At 40.8% G+C, this 20,601-nt stretch overlaps 1 protein-coding gene across 1 annotated transcript in view; it reads right to left on the bottom strand.

Moving 5' to 3' along the window:
* dnah2 (dynein, axonemal, heavy chain 2) overlaps window positions 1–20,601 on the bottom strand; it is a 103,060-nt gene that overhangs the window by 36,391 nt on the left and 46,068 nt on the right. The window contains exons 14-43 of the mRNA XM_070855236.1: window positions 20,358–20,487; window positions 19,826–20,008; window positions 19,361–19,575; window positions 18,876–19,022; window positions 18,574–18,730; window positions 18,105–18,214; window positions 17,647–17,776; window positions 16,938–17,126; window positions 16,673–16,817; window positions 16,274–16,466; window positions 15,700–15,900; window positions 14,789–14,945; window positions 13,994–14,168; window positions 13,116–13,279; window positions 12,708–12,869; window positions 12,151–12,254; window positions 9,869–10,025; window positions 8,946–9,028; window positions 7,828–8,008; window positions 6,918–7,056; window positions 6,479–6,690; window positions 5,435–5,527; window positions 5,162–5,287; window positions 4,520–4,630; window positions 4,067–4,255; window positions 3,583–3,686; window positions 2,972–3,161; window positions 2,505–2,685; window positions 2,151–2,278; window positions 348–500 (exon numbers count right to left, since the gene is read on the bottom strand). Coding sequence (XP_070711337.1) covers window positions 348–500; window positions 2,151–2,278; window positions 2,505–2,685; window positions 2,972–3,161; window positions 3,583–3,686; window positions 4,067–4,255; window positions 4,520–4,630; window positions 5,162–5,287; window positions 5,435–5,527; window positions 6,479–6,690; window positions 6,918–7,056; window positions 7,828–8,008; window positions 8,946–9,028; window positions 9,869–10,025; window positions 12,151–12,254; window positions 12,708–12,869; window positions 13,116–13,279; window positions 13,994–14,168; window positions 14,789–14,945; window positions 15,700–15,900; window positions 16,274–16,466; window positions 16,673–16,817; window positions 16,938–17,126; window positions 17,647–17,776; window positions 18,105–18,214; window positions 18,574–18,730; window positions 18,876–19,022; window positions 19,361–19,575; window positions 19,826–20,008; window positions 20,358–20,487 — 4,609 coding nt within the window. The remainder of the gene's footprint in view (window positions 1–347; window positions 501–2,150; window positions 2,279–2,504; window positions 2,686–2,971; window positions 3,162–3,582; window positions 3,687–4,066; window positions 4,256–4,519; window positions 4,631–5,161; window positions 5,288–5,434; window positions 5,528–6,478; window positions 6,691–6,917; window positions 7,057–7,827; window positions 8,009–8,945; window positions 9,029–9,868; window positions 10,026–12,150; window positions 12,255–12,707; window positions 12,870–13,115; window positions 13,280–13,993; window positions 14,169–14,788; window positions 14,946–15,699; window positions 15,901–16,273; window positions 16,467–16,672; window positions 16,818–16,937; window positions 17,127–17,646; window positions 17,777–18,104; window positions 18,215–18,573; window positions 18,731–18,875; window positions 19,023–19,360; window positions 19,576–19,825; window positions 20,009–20,357; window positions 20,488–20,601) is intronic.

Raw genomic sequence — 20,601 nt, forward strand, 5'->3', positions numbered from 1 at the left:
TTCTATTGAAGAGTTAAATTAATCTGAAAAGGTGGGATGGTAGTTAATTTGAAATTATAGCTGCTGGTTCTCCTATGACTGCAGTTAGACAGGACACCAAAAGAGAGATAACAGCAAAGCTTCAGTTCATACATTCCAGCCCATGCAGTCACAGGCGCATAATTTAAAACTATTTTTAACCATGAAAAAAATGTTGATTTGATTAAGTCGGACACTAAAGCCTCACACTAGCTTCATATAACCCTTTGAAAAAGAAGGGGATTAAGAAGGGATCACTTAATTACCAGTATGAACAGAAGTAATGATTACACCGTGCAAAACCTGTTGAAATGTTCATATGGACCTACTTGTTCATCTGCAACATTGCGACATGAGCGGCGCTTCTTTCCGGCATAGCGAAGCAAGGAGGTGAGGGCACGCAGGCCAAAATCATAGTGGTCTTGTTTAGACAGCTGCTGTACTGCCAGGGAGTACAGGGTGAACACTTTCTTGGCCAGGAGCTGTGAGGACAAAGACGGAGACAGAGGAAGAGTGACATAGAGTAACATAAAGACAAGGGTAGAAAAGGAAGTATCAAAGGAGCACAGAGGGAGAAGGGTGAAGCTTCAATAGGATTAAAATTTGCAGTATAAAACAAACATGAGGGTGACTTAGCAGGGCAATGTGCCAGTAAAGCATGTCACTGAACATAAATCCATCACTTCACTCAGTGGACATCAAAGACACTTCTCAAATCATAACTCAACCGTACAGCCAGCCTACACTACAGCAAAAACATGTGAGGAGTGAGTGTGTGTGTGTGTGTGTGTGTGTGTGTGTAGTTATCATGCTTGACAGGTTTAGTGTCTATGCATGTGTATATACACTCAGTAAAAGAATATTCAGAGCTAGTGGCTATGGCTAATACTTTCATTGACTTTGTTTTGCAAATTACTTGATTAAATATTCTATATTAAATATTCATATTCTTTTTACAGTTTCAACAATTAATCTTCTACTCTCCATTCACAAAATCAAGTTATGAAGCATTTCAAATAATTTCTCTACATATTAAACCTGCAAACTCAGAAAGCATGATTTGTATAGTTCTTAATTTTATTGATGCTGTATTTGTAAAATTCTGTACTAATAAAATTTGGGAATAAATAATGTGTCAAAGAAAGGAAGGGCAGAATTAAGCACATGCAGTTTAGGAAGCACACATACCACCATCACCTCTTTTCATCACACTGTAAGCAAATACAGCCTGCACAGTAATGCACACCAACGCTGTCATCTACCTCACAATAACCAAACACATACATAATGGAGTGAAGCTCCAAGAGCTCCCTGGTGAGTCAGCAGTAATCCTGCTCCGGGTCTAGTCCAAGAGAACCGTGTGTCTGTGGCAATCACACACATACTGTACATACCTGTACACAGACACAATGATGCCTTAACAGCTTGGCCTTGTACCAAACCCTGTTCTGACTTTGATTCTAGACCACCACATCCTGCTTGAAGGAGCTGGAAATCACAAAGGAAACAAATGGACCAACGCCCACCACTGATCTATATTTAGCTGAGGTTCCAGCCGCTCACATTTTCCAAAAAGATCACTTTAAATAGAATGTACAGTACAATAACAAGAATTGTCTGTTTAGACCTTCATAAATCAAGAAAAAAACTAAAACCTCTAAGTCTGTAACTTTGACATGGAAAGGCAAGCACGATATTTTTAATTGAATCCATCAGATTGATTTGATGATATTGCATCTCTATCAGTGTAGAAGAACTCAATCTCATCTGCTGATTGCCTGAGCTCTTCACATAAAAGAAGCGGGAATGTTTCATTAAGGCTGTGAGAATTCAACAAGATAGACTTCAGAAATCAGTGCGTATTCAGAACTGTGTACAGGGTAAAAATAGCACCCAGATGGAATTCACTGGATACATCGACTGTACAGACAAGACCTTGCTACTGAGAAGTGAGGCAGATGTAGATGAGGTTTTCTGTAGTTAAATTGAGTAATGCTGTATATCCATGAATAAAATGTCTAATTTGCAACTTTGTCTTTAATCCAAACACTAAGACCAACTTTACTTGCATCTGTTTTAATTTTACTCTTTTTTACAGCACTCCACCAGTGTACATTTTCCTTGAATGGTACCTTGCAGTGGTTGAAGCCCTCTCCATAGAGTGTTATCTCAGCAATTAGAGTAGAGTCCGGCACCACCATGGAGATTGGTCTGAACATGGACTTGAGGTTGTCTGGAAGCTCAGTACGACCAGCGTAGCCTAGGAATAAAAATACAAATGGGGAGAGGAGATTACAATTATAAACACAGCAAGAGCCAATTATGAAAGGAAACATCTCAAAACATCCAATGAAAATGTCTTTCCACAACATAATCCACTTTTCTGTAAAGTGATTTACTCATGATTCAGATGTTAAAATATATTCTGATACTTATATTGTGATATAACATGCAATGTATCCAGTTGCATATTTGTGCTGACCTACCGGGATTCATGGTGATAAAGATGCCACATGACCATACCAGACGTATGTGCTGTCCCTCAAAATGGAACTTAGATTGTCCAGCAGAGAGGGCGGACAGGATGGAGAGAATCTGCTGGGCCACTACCGACAACACCTCAATGTTGATTCGGTTGAACTCATCGAAGCACCCCCATGCTCCTGTCTGTTCAGAGTGGACACAATGAAACACATACACATTTGAAAGTTAAATTACACAGAGAAATGCTTTGTATTGCTTGTACTATCCTGCCTAGCTGAATAACAAGTCATTTTGGCATGTCTTTTACACAAAAACTTGATGGCCATCTTTAAAATGCACATAGTCAACACACAAAAATAGAGAGAGAGAGAAAACAACTACTTACTAACCCCAAAAAGTTTTTTTGATCTTGGTTAGCATGGCAGCAGTGTACTAACTAATCAGTAAAAACTGTAGTCATCTTCCCTACCTGTGCCAGGCCGGAGTACATGCGTCCCATGGATTTGTAGTCTAGTCCTTCAGAGCAGTTGACTACAATGACGTACATGCCTAGAGCTTTGCCTAAATCCTTTACTGTCTCCGTCTTCCCAGTACCAGCTGGGCCTTTAGGAGAGCCCCCCCGATGAAGATGGAGCGCCGTGGTTAGGGTCATGTAACACCTGGACACAGTCACACATTGACCTTTACTCTACAGAGAACCAGTGGGAATATTTTTGGTATTGAACATAATACCATAATAACATAATAATTGGAACTAATCCTTTTATCTGTGAAAGCATGAAGAGACAAGGTGTAACACAGCAGCAATTCTAATGGTAGCTTCTGTCTGCTCTAATGTAATTCATTTGACATGTAATTATACAAGATACTAGTCAAAGTATAAATCTGTCCTCACTCTCCAGTATGGGAGAGTCATTCAGTTGTCTGATGCTCAATATCAATATCAAAAATAAAAATGAAACATTTGAAATACGACAACACTAATTCATTAATCAGTTAACCAACATGTGACAGATTGATGTGTTGATGCATTTGTTGGTTGGTGCACTAACTGACAATCACTAAATGATTGATTGTCACCTGTCAGTAAGTGGAGTGATGACAAGCCGTCCAGAGTTGCCCAGGTACTCGTAGCCATACTTGAAACGTGTATTGGTCTGTCGGATTATACAATCATCCACATCCTGTTGGAAGAAGAAACAAAACAAATAAATGAGAGGACTAGACAGACTAGACAGGTCAGCAAGCTGAGCAGTGGAGAGTGAGAAATGCTCATAATATGGAAAAAATTTAAAACAGGGAGGAAGTCTGCAGAAGTCTGTAAATTCTTCAGTTAACAACACTAGTGAATCACTACAGCAATGTATCTATTCCCACCTGCAATATCACTGGTTTGCTTTCAGCTTTTTAACTTGAGTAAATGTCAGTAAATATCAGGAGTGGGAAGTGTATTCTATCGGCAGGGATTCGAGCCCTCATCATGCAGACCACCAGCTTTCTCATGTGTGCTTCTTTTTTCCATACTGTCTGCCTTTGTCTCCATATTGTCTCTCACAGATCATACCTTCTCCCAGTATAGTCGCAGCTGGCACAGCCACTCAAAGGCATTGATGTCATTGCATCCTGTCTTGGCCAGCTTATCAACGACATCCCGAGCATGAACCTCCACTGTAACCAGTGCTACAATCTTCAGACGAAGGACTTTGGACAGGTTGCCACGGATGATCTCTGAATAACAATGAAGCATGGAGACCTGAGAAACAAAAGCAGTTCTTCACATCATTAAGTTAGCTAAACATGGCGCTGAAAAGACTGATAAATTGATTGTAACATTTCGAGACTATTTTAATCTGCGCAAAATATCAAAAATACAATTCCAACCAGAATCAGACACAGTTGACACAGGACACAATTGACATGCTTAGAATCATCATGCTGAATTCAGAGCTTCCAGCTTGCTGTATGAAGATATGCATACTAGTTCCAGAAAAGTTTAGTTAAATGACAAAAAGTTGACCTGTTTCGCCTTTATGGACTTAAGGGAGGGTTTATCAGCTCTGTCTTTGGTGGTAATAAGAGATTTTGTGACATCAGTGGTCCACTGGATCTGACTGGCCGTGATCAGCATCTAAAACAGGAAGAGAATACATGTTTAGTTTGAAGAGGCTAGTAACTTTTACTTTAGTAAAAGTAACCTAGTAACCTTTACTAAAGGTAAAGGTGAATTGAACTTCACTTTAATTATATTTTAACATTAAAATACTACTGTTTCCAAGTTTATTGTTATTATCTATTAACTTAAAAAGCTGAGAAGTTTTGATAAATTTGATCTCAGATAACATACAGCTTGTGTACCTTTAGAAGAGACAACCCAATGACATTAACTGAGTAAAAACCCATCGAAAAATAGAAGGGTAATTTCAGATTTATTACAGACTGGGATTTGTAAATTGATTTTGTAAATTTGCAAAAATAATTGCCATTACATACTGGTTTTCAAATTGGAAAATCAATTTGCACCACTTTCAAATACATCTTATTTTTCATAACCACTATTGCCAGAATGTTGAAAGCACACCACTACATTCAGCCAGAATGTCAGATGGGTGAAGATAAAAAAAATCAGGATTAAAGAGGGAAGAAATAAAGACAAATGTACCTGTCCTGGCCAATCATTGACCCATTTGTCTCTCTGATCTACTACCTTCCTCAGAGCTACAAGGCAGTCGCTCAGACATTCCCTTAGTGTAACACGCATGCTCCTCTCAATGTCGCACAGCCAAACCTACATAGACACAAAACAAAACATTCTCCACCACAACTCTCTTTTTGTACTCATTAGCATCACTGTTATCATGACTGTTATCATGACTACACTCAGATTTATCAACATAACATCCATATCACCATGTCATAGTCATCTCTGCTGTACCTCTACAGGTCTGCCCAGATGCACCTCGCTGTTGAACGCAATAAACTCCCCATCAGCAGAGAACATCCCGGTGGCCGCTGGCTTACTGGCCACCTGTAGAGGACATACAACGTTTTGAGATCTGGTCGATGATTAAGTACATTTCTGAAACAGGGCAGTAAATACAAACATAAAAAGCAAAATCTAAACCAGTTAAAGTAACCCTGAGGTGCTTTTGCAGATAAATCCTACCACCTAAGATTTTTAAAAATCAGATTTGGTGTATCAGTGTGTTATCCACTTATTGTATGTCTTGTTTGAGGACACTGACATCCATCCATCCATTTTCTATACTGCTTATCCGTCAGGGTCGCGGGGGGAGCTGGAGCCTATCCCAGCTGACTTCGGGCGAGAGGCGGGGTACACCCTGAACTGGTCGCCAGCCAATCGCAGCCAATCGCATATAGACAGACAACCACTCACTCTCACACTCACACCTACGGGCAATTTAGAGTTACCAATTAACCTAATGTGCATGTCTTTGGATTGTGGGAGGAAGCCGGAGTACCCGGAGAGAACCCACGCTAGCATGGGGAGAACATGCAAACTCCACACAGAAAGACCCCTAGTTCAAACCGGGATTTGAACCCGGGACCTTCTTGCTGTGAGGCAACAGTGCTAACCACCATGCTGCCCAGGACACTGACAAGTTTAAAAAATAGTTTGAAGACGTAAAACTCTCAAAAGCTGATCTCATCTTAGTAATCTTAGTATCTGCTTTGCCTGTCTGAATCATGTTTTGCCCAAAATCCTGACCATACCCTGTTCTGATATTGAAAGTGTGTTTAATTTAAACTTCCTACTAATGCACTCAGCCTGTAGTAAGACTAACTTTCCTATTAAATCCATAAAGCAGAGGGTTTCAGGTAAAGAGGGGTTCAGGTTCAGAGGTAAGTTCAGGTAAAGAAACAACAGTTGTTTACATAACTGTTGTTTCTCTACCTGAACTTCAAGCAAATGTATAATGCTCAGTAATTTAATCTTGAATAAGTGGTGTTAAATTACAATGCGCAGGCTCTTGATGTTGTCAAAACACTTCTTCAGGTGGGGTTGCATGGCCTCTGGGTTCTGTGACTGTCCGAGGATCTCCAGCACATCATCATTGGACAGGAAGTAGAATCTTGGGAAGATCTGCCTTTTGGTCTCCAGGTACATGTCCAGGGCCTTCTGGATCTCCTCCAGCTTGGCACTCATCTCTGACAGCTTCTCGGGCAAGCCTTGAAGACAAACAAGAGAGGCTGATTGTGGATCTAACCATATTTTCAATATTATTTTTACTCGTATATAAATAGTGAATTGAATAAGAGGTCTCTCTGGGTCAAAGTCATCATCACAACCTTCTACCAACTAATTTTCAACTATATGTTTTTTCTTATTTTCTTCACTCCAAATTTCAAGCAGACAGCATGTTCTTTAAAGAAACATGACACAGGTTGGTGAGTACCAGGGTGGTGAGTTCCTTGCAAGGTGTTGTTATTCTTGTGGAGTCGACCCATGATGGTCTTCCAACTAGAACTAATGTCTTCAAACTGTTTGCACTCATTAGGAAGCTGCTCCCTGATGTCCCCCCCTTGGAAAATGTTCTAGAGGGATGAAAAAAAAACAAGAGACAGGGTAAGAGTTGAATTTGCAGTAAGGTAGTGGAAAGAGCTTAATTGTATAAAAGAGTGAAAAAAGACAGTGATGGTATAATGAATTGAGAGACCATTAAATTCAATCATTCACTGCAACCAAACTTTAATCAGTGTATGGGCTCTTCAGCCAGATGCCCTTTCTTAGAATGTAGACTAACAACAATCTTGCAACCAATATAATGATGTGTCTACACAGGAGGCGTCTCGTGCAAGTCTGACTGAACAGATTCACTCCTAATTTAATCAATCCAGCTGTCTATGAAGACGGCGTAACAGCTTGAGTTTACTTGCAATATACACGCTTGAATGCTGCCCAAAGCGTATTTTTTTTCCACAATTTAACACCTCTAACTACAGATTGTGTGATAGGCTCTGAGCACTGCCAAAATGCTGGTGACCTATACAAAATACTGTTCCTGAATGCATCCTGTGCAGACGCAGACGGAGCACTGAAGCTGCTGATTCTCTGCCAATGTGCTCCTCACACTACGCCTCCTGTGTAGACACGGTGTAACAGTAAAAAACAACAGTGTAGCCAACAGGGGGTACTGAGTGCTAAATACGTCCCAGTAGAACTTACTGTATCCAACAATGAATCATCTTGGATAGTGAAATACACTCAACTTTTTTAATAACAAAAGACCACAGCAGGCAATAAATGTGTAGAACAATAAATCCTATGACATACAGTAGCACAGTATATGAGTGTATTTCCTGTACCTCCAGATAAATCCACTGCCGTTGCACAGTGAGGATCATCTCAGTGACTTCCAGCACCTGGGACAGCTTGCGTTCCCAGAAGTCCACCTCCTGCTCAAATGCTTTGACAAACCGAGAGGCCTTCATTGTGGACAGAATAACCTGGTTGTCCTCCAGAGCTTGAAAAACCTCCTCTGTGCCCCTGGGAGAGACAGTGCAGGGCAACTTAAACATGACTGCTGATGATTATTTATAATAGTATCCAATGGTGAAACATTTTCAGACAGGACAAAGTCAGTGAAGCTTTGTCTGTTTCCTCACACCCGCTTGGTGGAAATCCCAAAACATTAGTCTTGGAAGGCATTTTATTCATAGTGAGGTTACTATGTTTCAGTGCTGTTGTTGCTTGTCTATGGAAGCCTACTTTGTATTAGCCTTAGGCAGAGTTGGTCCAACTCATAGAAAGAAATCTGATGTGCTTTCCCACAAGTTGATACATTTCAGATTAAAAGGGCCCTCAGGCAGCATTCAATTTCTTTTTTGGACGTTTCAGTTTTTGTTTTTGTTTCGTTTCAGTTAAGAAGAACTTTGTAACTTTCATTCAGCCTTACTTTCCTCTACTCTTGCTTTACAATCTCACTGTATCGCTGCCTCTCTCCATTATGTTCACTATGGGCCAGTAGCTGACTGTATCCTTCCCCTCTGTCAAATCAGTAGCAATGGCTTGGTCTGCTAATTAGACAGGATTCAAGGTCTGATCACTTGTATATGCCGCAGATAATCTGGGCATTCTTGCTTTCACCGGCCAGGTTTTTCATCGCTTAACTCTGCACTGCTCACTCATGTCTGACGGCAAACGCACTCCCTCTCTCATTCCCGCATGGGCATCACATATGACCTCTATGATACAACCATGTTACAGTGGCAATATATGGTATGGTAACATACAAACAAAGTTAGATTGAGACATCACTAGATGGCAGTATTGAGCTGTAATGAACTGTAGGATCCAATGATGCAGGTAACTAAGACATAATAAACACACAAATCTATGACCATAAGTTGGAGTAAGTTTTAGCCTGGGTTACAAAAATAACTTTTTGAAACTTCCACCCAGTCCACCATCCTCCCTTTCTCACCTCAGCCGATAGTGGCCTCCATTTTTGTAAGGTGCTATGTCAAGAGACATTTGCTGCCATGTCTTTGTGATGCCCTCCAGACCCTTGAATATCAAACACAAAGAGCAACATTAACAGACAGAATTCACCAGTGACAGGTGGCAAAATGAGGGGGCAACATTTTCTATTCTTTTCCCTTTCCACAGGCACATTGTGATTAATGACAGGAAACCATGAATCTTAGATTTGAGTACTACTGAGTGCATTTATCAGATATGGAGAACTGTTTAGAAATGAGTGTAATGACAACATCTCTTTTTTTCTTTTTTCACTCTACACTCTTAGTGTTGCTTGTCTTGTAATTCTTTTAATCAGTGGTCTTTTGAATTTGCTAATGTAATGTTATGCAATTTTTCTGAAACTTTATGGTACATTTCGATTCAGGTATCTGACACATTGGTTCCTTTTCTGAGCTGGCTGATCTTAAATAAATCCAATCACATAACTGCACCTTTCAGGGCTTCACTCACAAAACATCCCTAGTATGCAACCTCACTGTTTTAGTGAACCAACTGCTAATTACACACAGACTGTGAGTGCAAATTGAATGAAAGCCACAAAACAAATTTGCGCTGTGTTTCCATGCACATAATTCTGGCCCTACAACTGCACTGATGTGACCTCTGTGAGTGCTGAGGTATAAGGTAGGGTGTATAGAGGGGCTAGGGGCAGGACTGATGTTGACAAATGTCGAGAGATATTTCACCTGGCTGTACTGCCTAAGAACAGCTGGCCTGAAGGCAGGGTGAAAGGGAACAGTCAGTTACACGTCCCAATTGGCTTACAAATTTCCTGGGCCAGACTTTGGTTAGAATCAATGGAGGCAGTGGAACCTCCAAAATTGCCCACAGTGCATCACTCAAGACTAGAAGAAGGGACTGAACCTGTTCTATTGAGAGTTCCTTGCTGGCGGCTCCAGAGATCTCACAGATCTTGTCAGCATACTTGTCAAGGCCCAGAAATATGATCTTCTCCAGGGTGAATTCAGTGCTGGTTTGGTTAAAGGAGTATTGTATCTCTTCGCAGATCTGCTGCCAGTGCCTGAAAGAGGGGTGGAGAGTATAGTTTGTTGTAGTCTCAAATTGCCAAGTATGTCAGCTGAAGAAAGAAAAGTAAGTACCTTCCAGGTGACAACCAAGTCACTTTTATTTATATAGCTCAAAATCACAAGTCACAAATTGTACCCCACCTCTAGCTGGGATTGACTACAGCTCCCCCACGACCCTTAAGTATAAGCAGCATAGATAATGGATGGATATTCATTAGACACTGCAACTAAGACTCTCTAGCTGTTCGCCTCCCTTTTAATCACAGTGACAGTACATTCATGCAAGACTTTGGTAGCCTTCTTATATCTGATATTGACCACAAACTAAGCATGCATGTGTCTGCTAAATATGGACTTTAAAGCCTAAAATACTAACTAACTATTTGACAGTTAGACATTCATTCATGTTTCTGCCATGTCTTGTAGATTGTAACTATTGCAAGACAATAGCTCAAATATATACCAAAAGTGTTATATGACAAGTAAATATACAGTGGGGCAAAAAGGTATTTAGTCAGCCACCAATTGTGCAGGTTCTCCCACTTAAAAAGATGAGAGAGGCCTGTAATTTTCATCATAGGTACACTTGAGAGACAGAAGGGGGGGAAAGAATCCAGGAAATCACATTGTCTGATTTTTAAAGAATTTATTTGCAAATTATGGTGGAAAATAAGTATTTGGTCAATAACAAAAGTTCATCTCTATACTTTGTTATATACCCTTTGTTGGCAATGACAGAGGTCAAACGTTTTCTGTAAGTCTTCACAAGGTTTTCACACACTGTTCCTGGTATTTTGGCCCATTCCTTCATGCAGATCTCCTCTAGAGCAGCGATGTTTTGGGGCTGTCGCTGGGCAACACGGACTTTCAACTCCCTCCAAAGATTTTCTATGGGGTTGAGATCTGGAGACTGGCTAGGCCACTCCAGGACCTTGAAATGCTTCTTACGAAGCCACTCCTTCGTTGCCCGGGCGGTGTGTTTGGGATCATTGTCATGCTGAAAGACCCGGCCACGTTTCATCTTCAATGCCCTTGCTGATGGAAGGAGGTTTTCACTCAAAATCTCACGATACATGGCCCCATTCATTCTTTCCTTTACACGGATCAGTCGTCCTGGTCCCTTTGCAGAAAAACAGCCCCAAAGCATGATGTTTCCACCCCCATGCTTCACAGCAGGTATGGTGTTCTTTGGATGCAACTCAGCATTCTTTCTCCTCCAAACACGACAAGTTGAGTTTTTACCAAAAAGTTCTATTTTGGTTTCATCTGACCATATGACATTCTCCCAATCCTCTTCTGGATCATCCAAATGCTCTCTAGTAAACTTCAGACGGGCCTGGACATGTACTGGCTTAAGCAGGGGGACACGTCTGGCACTGCAGGATTTGAGTACCTGGCGGCGTAGTGTGTTACTGATGGTAGCCTTTGTTACTTTGGTCCCAGCTCTCTGCAGGTCATTCACTAAGTCCCCCCGTGTGGTTCTGGGATTTTTGCTCACCGTTCTTGTGATCATTTTGACCCCACGGGGTGAGATCTTGCGTGGAGCCCCAGATCGAGGGAGATTATCAGTGGTCTTGTATGTCTTCCATTTTCTAATAATTGCTCCCACAGTTGATTTCTTCACACCAAGCTGCTTACCTATTGCAGATTCAGTCTTCCCAGCCTGGTGCAGGTCTACAATTTTGTTTCTGGTGTCCTTTGACAGCTCTTTGGTCTTGGCCATTGTGGAGTTTGGAGTGTGACTGTTTGAGGTTGTGGACAGGTGTCTTTTATACTGATAACGAGTTCAAACAGGTGCCATTAATAAAGGTAACGAGTGGAGGACAGAGGAGCCTCTTAAAGAAGACGTTACAGGTCTGTGAGAGCCAGAAATCTTGCTTGTTTGTAGGTGACCAAATACTTATTTTACCGAGGAATTTACCAATTAATTCATTAAAAATCCTACAATGTGATTTCCTGGATTCTTTCCCCCCATTCTGTCTCTCATAGTTGAAGTGTACCTATGATGAAAATTACAGGCCTCTCTCATCTTTTTAAGTGGGAGAACCTGCACAATTGGTGGCTGACTAAATACTATTTTGCCCCACTGTATGTAGATATTATGGTTTAAGTCGGTACCTGTCTCTCATGGCTGGGTTCCTCAGATCAGCAATGAGAGGGACGATGCACCTAAATTGGTCAAGTTTGTTCTTGGAGAAATCAAATATATCCCAGTCCTTATCCTGCAATCAGACAAAGATCAGGTCCTCATTGTGAAATGTAATTGAAAGAGCTGCTGAGGGGTGCAGTTTAGGGGCACTGTGCAATTTGTGATATTAACAACACATTTTGTGCACCCTGAGGGAAAGCCATAAATAAACCTGTCACTGTGAAAGGCTTCTAGTTTGTGCAGTTTGAAGATCTGAAGCTAAAAATGATGTCTGAGTCTGCTAACTTTGTAGCCATTATAAACGAGTTGTTGTGTGCTTTCTACAGAGAGCATCATCAAGGTACAGCTTCTAGATCATGCAGTACTGATTGGATGTATTCTTTTAGCATTATGTGCAATTTAATTGTATGAAACAAAAGCTAAGCTGACCCAGGAAATATATTATAGCTAAACAACCTGACTGTCGTACTGTAGCAGGAAGCAAAAATCTGAGGCTATTTAATAAACTCTGGGTGGCTTGACAGACCTTTAATTCTCTCTGGAGTTTGTGGAGTTTTTTGAACATGTCCTGTGCTGTGGTTTCCATGCTCTCCATCTGCAGCGTAACGAACTGTTCAACCTTCCAGATATTCCAGTTGGTATTCCATTCCTGTGTGATCTCCCATATCTGCTGCAGGTGATCTATGTCCTGTACAAAACATACAGACACAAACAAATGTGCACATACAAAAACTAAATCATTAAACATGCCTTGCATTACTATCACAAGACTAGCATTTTTAACAAAAATGATTCCCTTAACCCATCGCAACATCCTGGGTTCCTCTCTCTCTCATGTCCCGTCCTATTCCTACAACTATATACTGTCAAATACTTGTAAAACTCTCCCCAAGACTGCTTGAAAACGACTATGAGCCAAAGTGCCATATCAGACCTTCTCCAGCGTCTGGATGCCTTTGGAGGGGGGTTGCTCTATTTTGAAGAAGCCCAGCCCATGAAGGATGGTGCTCTCCTCCTGTTTTAATTCCTCCAGCTGGCTGCGATGCTCTGCTACTTGCTTTAAGGCCGACTCGGTGCTCAATGCACTGTCAAATGGACCTGGATATACACATGCAAAAAAGTAGGGAAATACACATATGAAAAAGCAAACAAACACACAAAAACAAAGGACAGACATTCTGTGCAATGCCTACTGTATCTTAGTATTGAACAAGTCTACACACTGATATGCTGTAAAATCATCATTCAAACCATGGATGGCTGACTGACAGCTCTGTCAGAAAGTAAAAAGAAAATACTATACAAATATAAAACACAGGTCATTTCTCAGGGTAGTATATGCCTTGAGAAAAAAGAGATTTGTTAATCATTAAAAATGTAATAATACAGTTTCCATCAACATTATATCGGTCATATCTTTCATGTAATATCTCTGCTTATATTAGGCAACTGGGAGCAATGTTGCCAGACTGCTTTATGAAAATTTCATCAAAACATCATATCATCCACCTCTATGATATACACACTAACACGATGGAGAGGAAGCAAGGTAAAAAGGAGTAAGGAAACATGAAGTAAATAAAAAAAAAAAAGGGAAAGGCAAATAGGAGGTGGAGAGGAGTGAGTGGTTATGATGGGGCAGAAAATCAGTCACTTTATCACTTTTTGTGTGGAAGGGAGCAGCCATGTAGTCAGAAATCATCAGCGGCAGGAACAGATTAGATACAGGCTATTGGCTCTAGAGAGGCTTCATGTAGATCAGTAATGGCTCAGCCAGGACAGGGAAAGAGAGAAAGAAAATGAATGTGTGACCTGTTTTCTTGAACTCCTGAATAGTGCTCTGGATCTTCTTCTTTAACTCCTCAAAGGAGAGTAAGAGGCTGTTCTTAAACATCTCCTTGTGCTTCTGCAGCATGATTTCACTGTCAATCAACACCTGCTGGAACCACACCCACTCCCCATTCAGCGATTCACACAAATCCTGCACCTGTGGGGAAACCAAGAGTAAGGATTTGAGTAATGGTGAGAGAGAACGTTAGAGTTAGAGTGTTAATGTTTACATATACAGTACCCATGACTACCAGCGAGATCAGAGTTTCAACTGGGTCAGTGTTCGGCTGACAACTCTGAAGGTATACAAAAATATTATTATTCAAATTTTTTTCTAATTGTCTATTATATTAAGTCAGCGATGCTGAAAAATGAACATGTGAGTCTTGATTACATGAGACGCATTTGGGTTTATACACTATGCCACACTATGTCCTAAGTCTCTATGTCAAGTGAGCAAATAGATAATTTCTCTCTCTGCATGCCTACACAAATATGTAACCTGTGACACAAGATATTGCAGGTATAGTGGTATAAACTTGGTGCTCCACGACTAAATTATAAAAGCAATAGTTCGATTAACTGAATGTTTGGGAGAAAAAACCTGAGAGAAATCACAAGGGCTAAAAGTTAGTCAGTGTTAGTTATATACTGTTCATACACAAATGCATACAGTCTCCGTACAGGAAATGTGTTTGTGTGTATACAGTTGTATATACTGCATTGTGTGCACTGTATACGTGAGTATATTTCTTTGTTAATAAATAAGCTCCTTACAGCTTGTTCCACTGAGACCTCATATTTGTCCAGGATGGAAAACTGATCATGGATGACAGGAATCTGAGCCTCTGTCTTGGCCAAATCGCCCTGGAGAGTCCCCAAGAGCTTCAGCCTCTCACCAAGCTCCGCCAGTGTCTGGGGGGGTTGTTTCAGCCTAAACAAACAGAGACAAAAAAAACAACAATGAGTCCCACTACTTTCAACCAATACACATCTCAAATGTTTACAGGATCAAAAGCTGCTCCCTTTCCTTTACTCTCTTCTTCCCTTCATTTTGATCTTCCCTCAATGACTGAAGAGATCAGGATAGGTTAAATCAATAATTTAGATGGTTCACCTGAAGTCACCTTATCTGTCTACTTCATTGAAAGAGCAAGTGCTCCAGCTTTTGTGTGTACTTTGTGGAGACAGTGCATGTGACACCTCCTAAACAGCAGAGGTCTGCTCCATGTGGGCCGGCCTACAGTCCCACAACACCTGCAGCAGATGTTGGTATGGGCTTAGGACAGACAAGCACTAACAATTGGTGGTAAATCATGGACAGCCCACTGTTCTTGAGCCATAGTCGTCACACACACCAAATTACTATTTGACAGAAGTTGCCTAACTGATCTCTTTTTGTCATTTAAATTGATTTATTAGTAATCTTTTACAAAGGTTGTAAACTAAATACCGTAACATTTATGTAACAAATACTGCATGTCCACCTTACACAAAACAACATAGATAGTCGATTGTTGTTTCACCTTCTGATTCTATATGAAATCAGTCAGCTGGCATAACCCGAGAATCAATTACTTCTGGGGTACTTCAGAGAATTAAGATACCTACCATGAACCTCTTTGTCATCTCTACCGTCATATATAAAAATTGCTCCTAAAATAAAGCTGTTTATCTTGACCCCCTACCTGTTAGCATTGTCTTGCAGGGATGCATGAAGTTCTTTCAGGCGGCTGCTGGCCATGTCGCTGAGCAGCTGAGTGAACTTGGTTTGCCACTCACTGCAGTGCTGCACCAAGGAGGACTTGAGTGGTGAACTGTCCAGCACAACAAACCGGATGTTCACTACGGTCTCTTCCTGTTGAACACTGTTGGCCTTTTCTGTGTACCTGTGGTTAAACCAGAGAATGGACATGGCACAGAGAAGCAGAGGACAAAGATGAATGTGTCTGTAGCCTTCATTGTGGTGAACAATTAACTTTAAAGAATGTCTTATGACAGAATAAAGCAAAAGTTTACTTGAGGAATCTAACCAAATAAACACAAACACAATTGGTTTTTGCAAATGGGCATTTTTTACAGAAGCATCTGTCGGGAATTATGATTGACACAAGGTGAGAATTTGCTTGCAGGCTGACTGTGGCAGTTGGTAGTGAGTTGGTAATTGGTAGTCAATGCTTTTGCTGCAAAACGGCATCAAAGTTTCATAGAAACGTCTTTTACAGAATGATGTTTATAAATTAGTTTTTTAATGCACAGCACCTGTGTATGTCTGCATCAAAGGAAGTGACTGATGGGTTTAGTCTCTGGTAGCGTTGTATAAAGGAGTCTTTGTTGATTTCCCAGATATTCCTATATTTGTCCCAAGTCTTCAGGTAGGCCTGCAGGTGGCTGGCATTGGCTGACATCCCTGTGGCAATTGCAACCTGAATCTTCCTTATCTCCTCATCTTGCTCTGAAGGAACAAAGAGGACAAAAGTAGAAGCTTAGGGTCACTTTTACAGTACTTACATATACAACTGCTCATGATGTCTCTGTAATTATGTAATTATGAAGGATTATATATATGTACATATATATATATACACACACATGAGATTGCTCATCACAATCAATAATAGATAAAGGTTGGCTGTGGGCACACATTGAAATTGTTCTAACCTATGTTGATGTGTATGGGATTCCCCTGCGATGGTTTGTCAGAGAGAAGTTCAGGCAGTCGTTTAAATTCTGAGATGGTGTTGATGAGCTGAGGCATGATGTTCACGATCTGAGCAAGCTTTCCAAGCATCGGAGACAACTCGACCTGTCAAAACAGAGACATATGCATGCGCACACACATACAGATACTCAGTTTGACTCAGACAGGGGAGCAGCACTTAACGTTACAGCACATGACCACTGGAGTAAGGGGGGTTTCTGGTACCTTTGGTGTGTTTTGGGGAGTTGCGTGGTGCAGTGTTACAATGACTTTGAACAAGGGATTGGGTGATGTCTTGCTGTCTCCATTGATAGCCCTGGATAGCTTCTTCATGGAGTTCTTGATGTTGCTCCTTAAAGCTTCCTCTACCATGTGATCCACCTTCTCTGTGTAGGTCACCCAGTGCTCCTGTACCTAAAATGTCATGGCAAAAATTGTACAAATGACACAGCAGTGCAACTTTGGGCCGTACCTGTTAGTATTCGTATTTACGATGCAAAATAAAAAAAAGAAAGAGCTCATATCTAATAGATACAGCTGTAGATTTAGCTGCAGTTTTATTCCAGGCCTTTTGAATTTAATTCAATCTATTTGAACATTTTGGTTTTCTAGTTTGACCACTAGTTAAACAACTTATGTGGGCCAATATTTGTGACTTTTTGACTATTTCATCCAGCATTTTTTCTCTACTGCAGTAAACTTAATCTCCATTAAAGGCAATGTATTGATGAACACGTAACTCTTCTCTATTCTCTAAACCTCTGCCTCAACCTTGGATTCTTAGAGTATAGCACAGAAAGTAAGTCGAAAATATAGTGAATGGTCTGAAAATAACAGAAATGTTAAAAATATGTCAGATTGAAAAGTTTAGGAACAACAGCACTGATGGAATGCTACCAATACTGAAGGAAGAATAGAAAAATACAGCACAGACCTCAGGTCCATCATTTGAGAAGGTGTTATGAATGCGGGTCATGATATCAACAATATGCTGGTGTGCTGAGCGCAGTATTTGGAGCTGGCTCTTCTGGTGGGCCATCTGGTCATTCTCAAACTCCAGGTTCCTGAGAATTGCAACAGAATGCAACCAACGAAGGAACCCAATGTCCATCACTTGAAAGCAAGCCACAATTGAGATATAGCCCACGTCTATTGCACTAGACAATGTCAAAAAGGGCAGATGCTTGCTGAGTACATAAATAAATGAATGAACAAATTATCAAGAAGAATCCAGTACAGTGGTGTGATGTTTAAAATCAATCTAAAAAAACGTGTGTTTGATGAATGTATGAACCATGTGGTAAGAAGTGACTTAAAATGCAATAAATAATACTTAGGTGCTTTACACTCATTTTTAAATGTAGGAATCCATGCAGTAAAGAAGATTCCCACCTGTACACAGTCTTTCCATCCAGTCTAACCAGCAAAGTTTCACTGATCTGGCGACAGAGGTTGGAGATGGACATATTGGATGCTTTGTACCCATCAACTATCACCTGGACCTGTATGTAAGAGGGCAAAAGAGGAAAGGAGAGGAGTTCAGTGCCTAAAATCCAATGTGATTGTCTTACTGGACCAGGAATAAGTTCCAGATGTGATGAGAGCGCTTTTTTTTTTACGTTGGTCCTGTTCTCTGTCACGACTATGTCCATGTTCTAAAGTAAACTGAAAATGGCTTTTGCCATACACACATTTTTGGTCCATGCAACTCTCCATTCACCTATTATTCTAACCTGGAGAACACCACTGCGCCAGTCTAAATCTCAGTTAGACAGTTAGAAAAAAATCAAAAAATAAAACACAGTAACAATAAAACTACACACATGCCCATATCAGCGAGTGGTAAACAGTGTGTTACAACCTTGTCAACATGAAGGAGACAGTCCCTGATGAAGACATTAGAAGTTCCTTTAGACAACCACTGGAGTTTGGTCAGCCCCGGCTGAATCTTCTTATCAATGAAACGAATTCGCTCCCGAAAAAGACCCAGCTCGTCAGGGGACAGTATGTCAATGATCCTGATACACACAGATGAGAAAGGCCCTAAATAAATATTAGTGTGCTTCATTTATAGGGTGAGTACTACTGGGGCTGTCAAAATTATATGGTTATATAGCTCCTCGTAAGTGTTTGTGTGTGTGTGTGTGTGTGTGTGTGTCGGACCTGTTATAGTCCCTGATGAGGAGCAGTGTTCTCTCCCTCAGGCCTTTGAGATCCCCCCTGTCTTGGTAAATGTCAGACACACACTGGGGGATCTCAAACTTTTGCCGATCCCAGTAGTGGATCTCAGAGAACAGGTTTAACAGGTTGCTGGAGAAGAAAACCCCGTAAAAACACAAAAATAATAATGAGCAATTATTAATTTTAATATTATTTTTCAATATCTGCCATGTATGTGTACACACACATTAGTGTTCTATTTTTCTATGAATGCATTGTGTATGAGCATATCACTGTATCCAACTGATGGTGAGAGTGTTACAATATACCTCCTCTGTGGGCATGGATGCAGAGTTAACTCACAAATTATGGGTGTGGGTTTGTGTGTGTTACAACTACAAAGACAACAGTATACATTGTAACACCATGTCAATGTATACATTGATGTTAATTCATTGTGTCATGTAAGTCCTGTTTGTGTAACTCACTTGTCAAAGTTGACGTCCAGCTTCGCAGTCTTGTCCTTGCAGCGCATCAAGAGTGGCTGCTCCAGTTTCTTGAGGTACTGTCCGTCCAGGTTCTGGCTCCACTCGTTGAAGATCCTCCTCACCATCTCATCCAAAACCTGGATAATCTGACCAAAGGTGAAAACTACCTGCTTGTGGCCATATGACTCAGGCATGAAATGGGCCCTCTGAAGCACCTGGACAGGGAGGAAAGAGGACAAAGGAGGAGGAAAGAGCTCCAGAAGGACGATTCACTTAAGACAAAGATAATATCTGTTTACAGTCAAGACATGGTTAAAACTGATCCAAAGCAGAACCAATATGCACAATATGCATAGTTCTTCGTACAGTTCTTTACATTGCATAGTGCTTATATGATGGTGTGAAGTAACCTGGTATGTACCAAGACTAAAAAATATAGATTACAGTGTAGTCTAATGGACTCACCTCCATGGGTCTCTCCAAACGATGTCTGAGGGCCCTTACCCAGTGGGCCTGGCCTGCCTTCAGGGGCATATGGTCAGGAAAATACTTTGTCCTCTGGCTCAGCTCCTTGTTGACCATTTTGAGTTCCTTGTTAAAGATGTTGTACATTTCCTCCGCCTTCTCGTCTGTGGTGCGCTTAATGGTCTGGAACAGAGAAGATTGGATGGAAGGGAGCAGGTGGATGAATGTATGGGGGTAAGAGAAGAAAAGAAAATACATGAAAGACGAAAGTTGAGCCACAAAGAAAACAGAAGATACAAGGATAAAAAGAGGACGAGGAAAAACTTGTTGAGTTCTCTATGAACTCATGGGAGGAAAATGTACTATGGTGTGGGTTAGCCATAGAAAAGAGACAATAAATGTATATAGCTATATGGAATGTAAATGTTCAATTAATACAATATGAGAGAATGTGTTTGATTGAGAAATGTTTAGTAAGTGGTGTAAAAGCAAATGGAGGAGATGAATGTATGTGTGTTTGTGAGAGAGGCACCTCTCGAGTAGACATAGGTCTAAAAATGTCCAGAAGTCGTGCTCCCTCTTCCACTGTGTTCACCGTCTTAAACAGTGAACTGATCAAGTTCTGCATCCTCATTTCCAGATCCTTTACCAATGCACGGAATCTGTGTACACACACATACCACAACATATCCATGCATGAAAACACATGATGATCAGTTAATAAATACACCAAGAGCACACTAAAACAGTGCATACTAATGCACACACACACAAAG

Source organism: Pempheris klunzingeri, chromosome 23 (assembly GCF_042242105.1).
Source record: "Pempheris klunzingeri isolate RE-2024b chromosome 23, fPemKlu1.hap1, whole genome shotgun sequence".
Classification (NCBI taxonomy): domain Eukaryota; kingdom Metazoa; phylum Chordata; class Actinopteri; order Acropomatiformes; family Pempheridae; genus Pempheris; species Pempheris klunzingeri.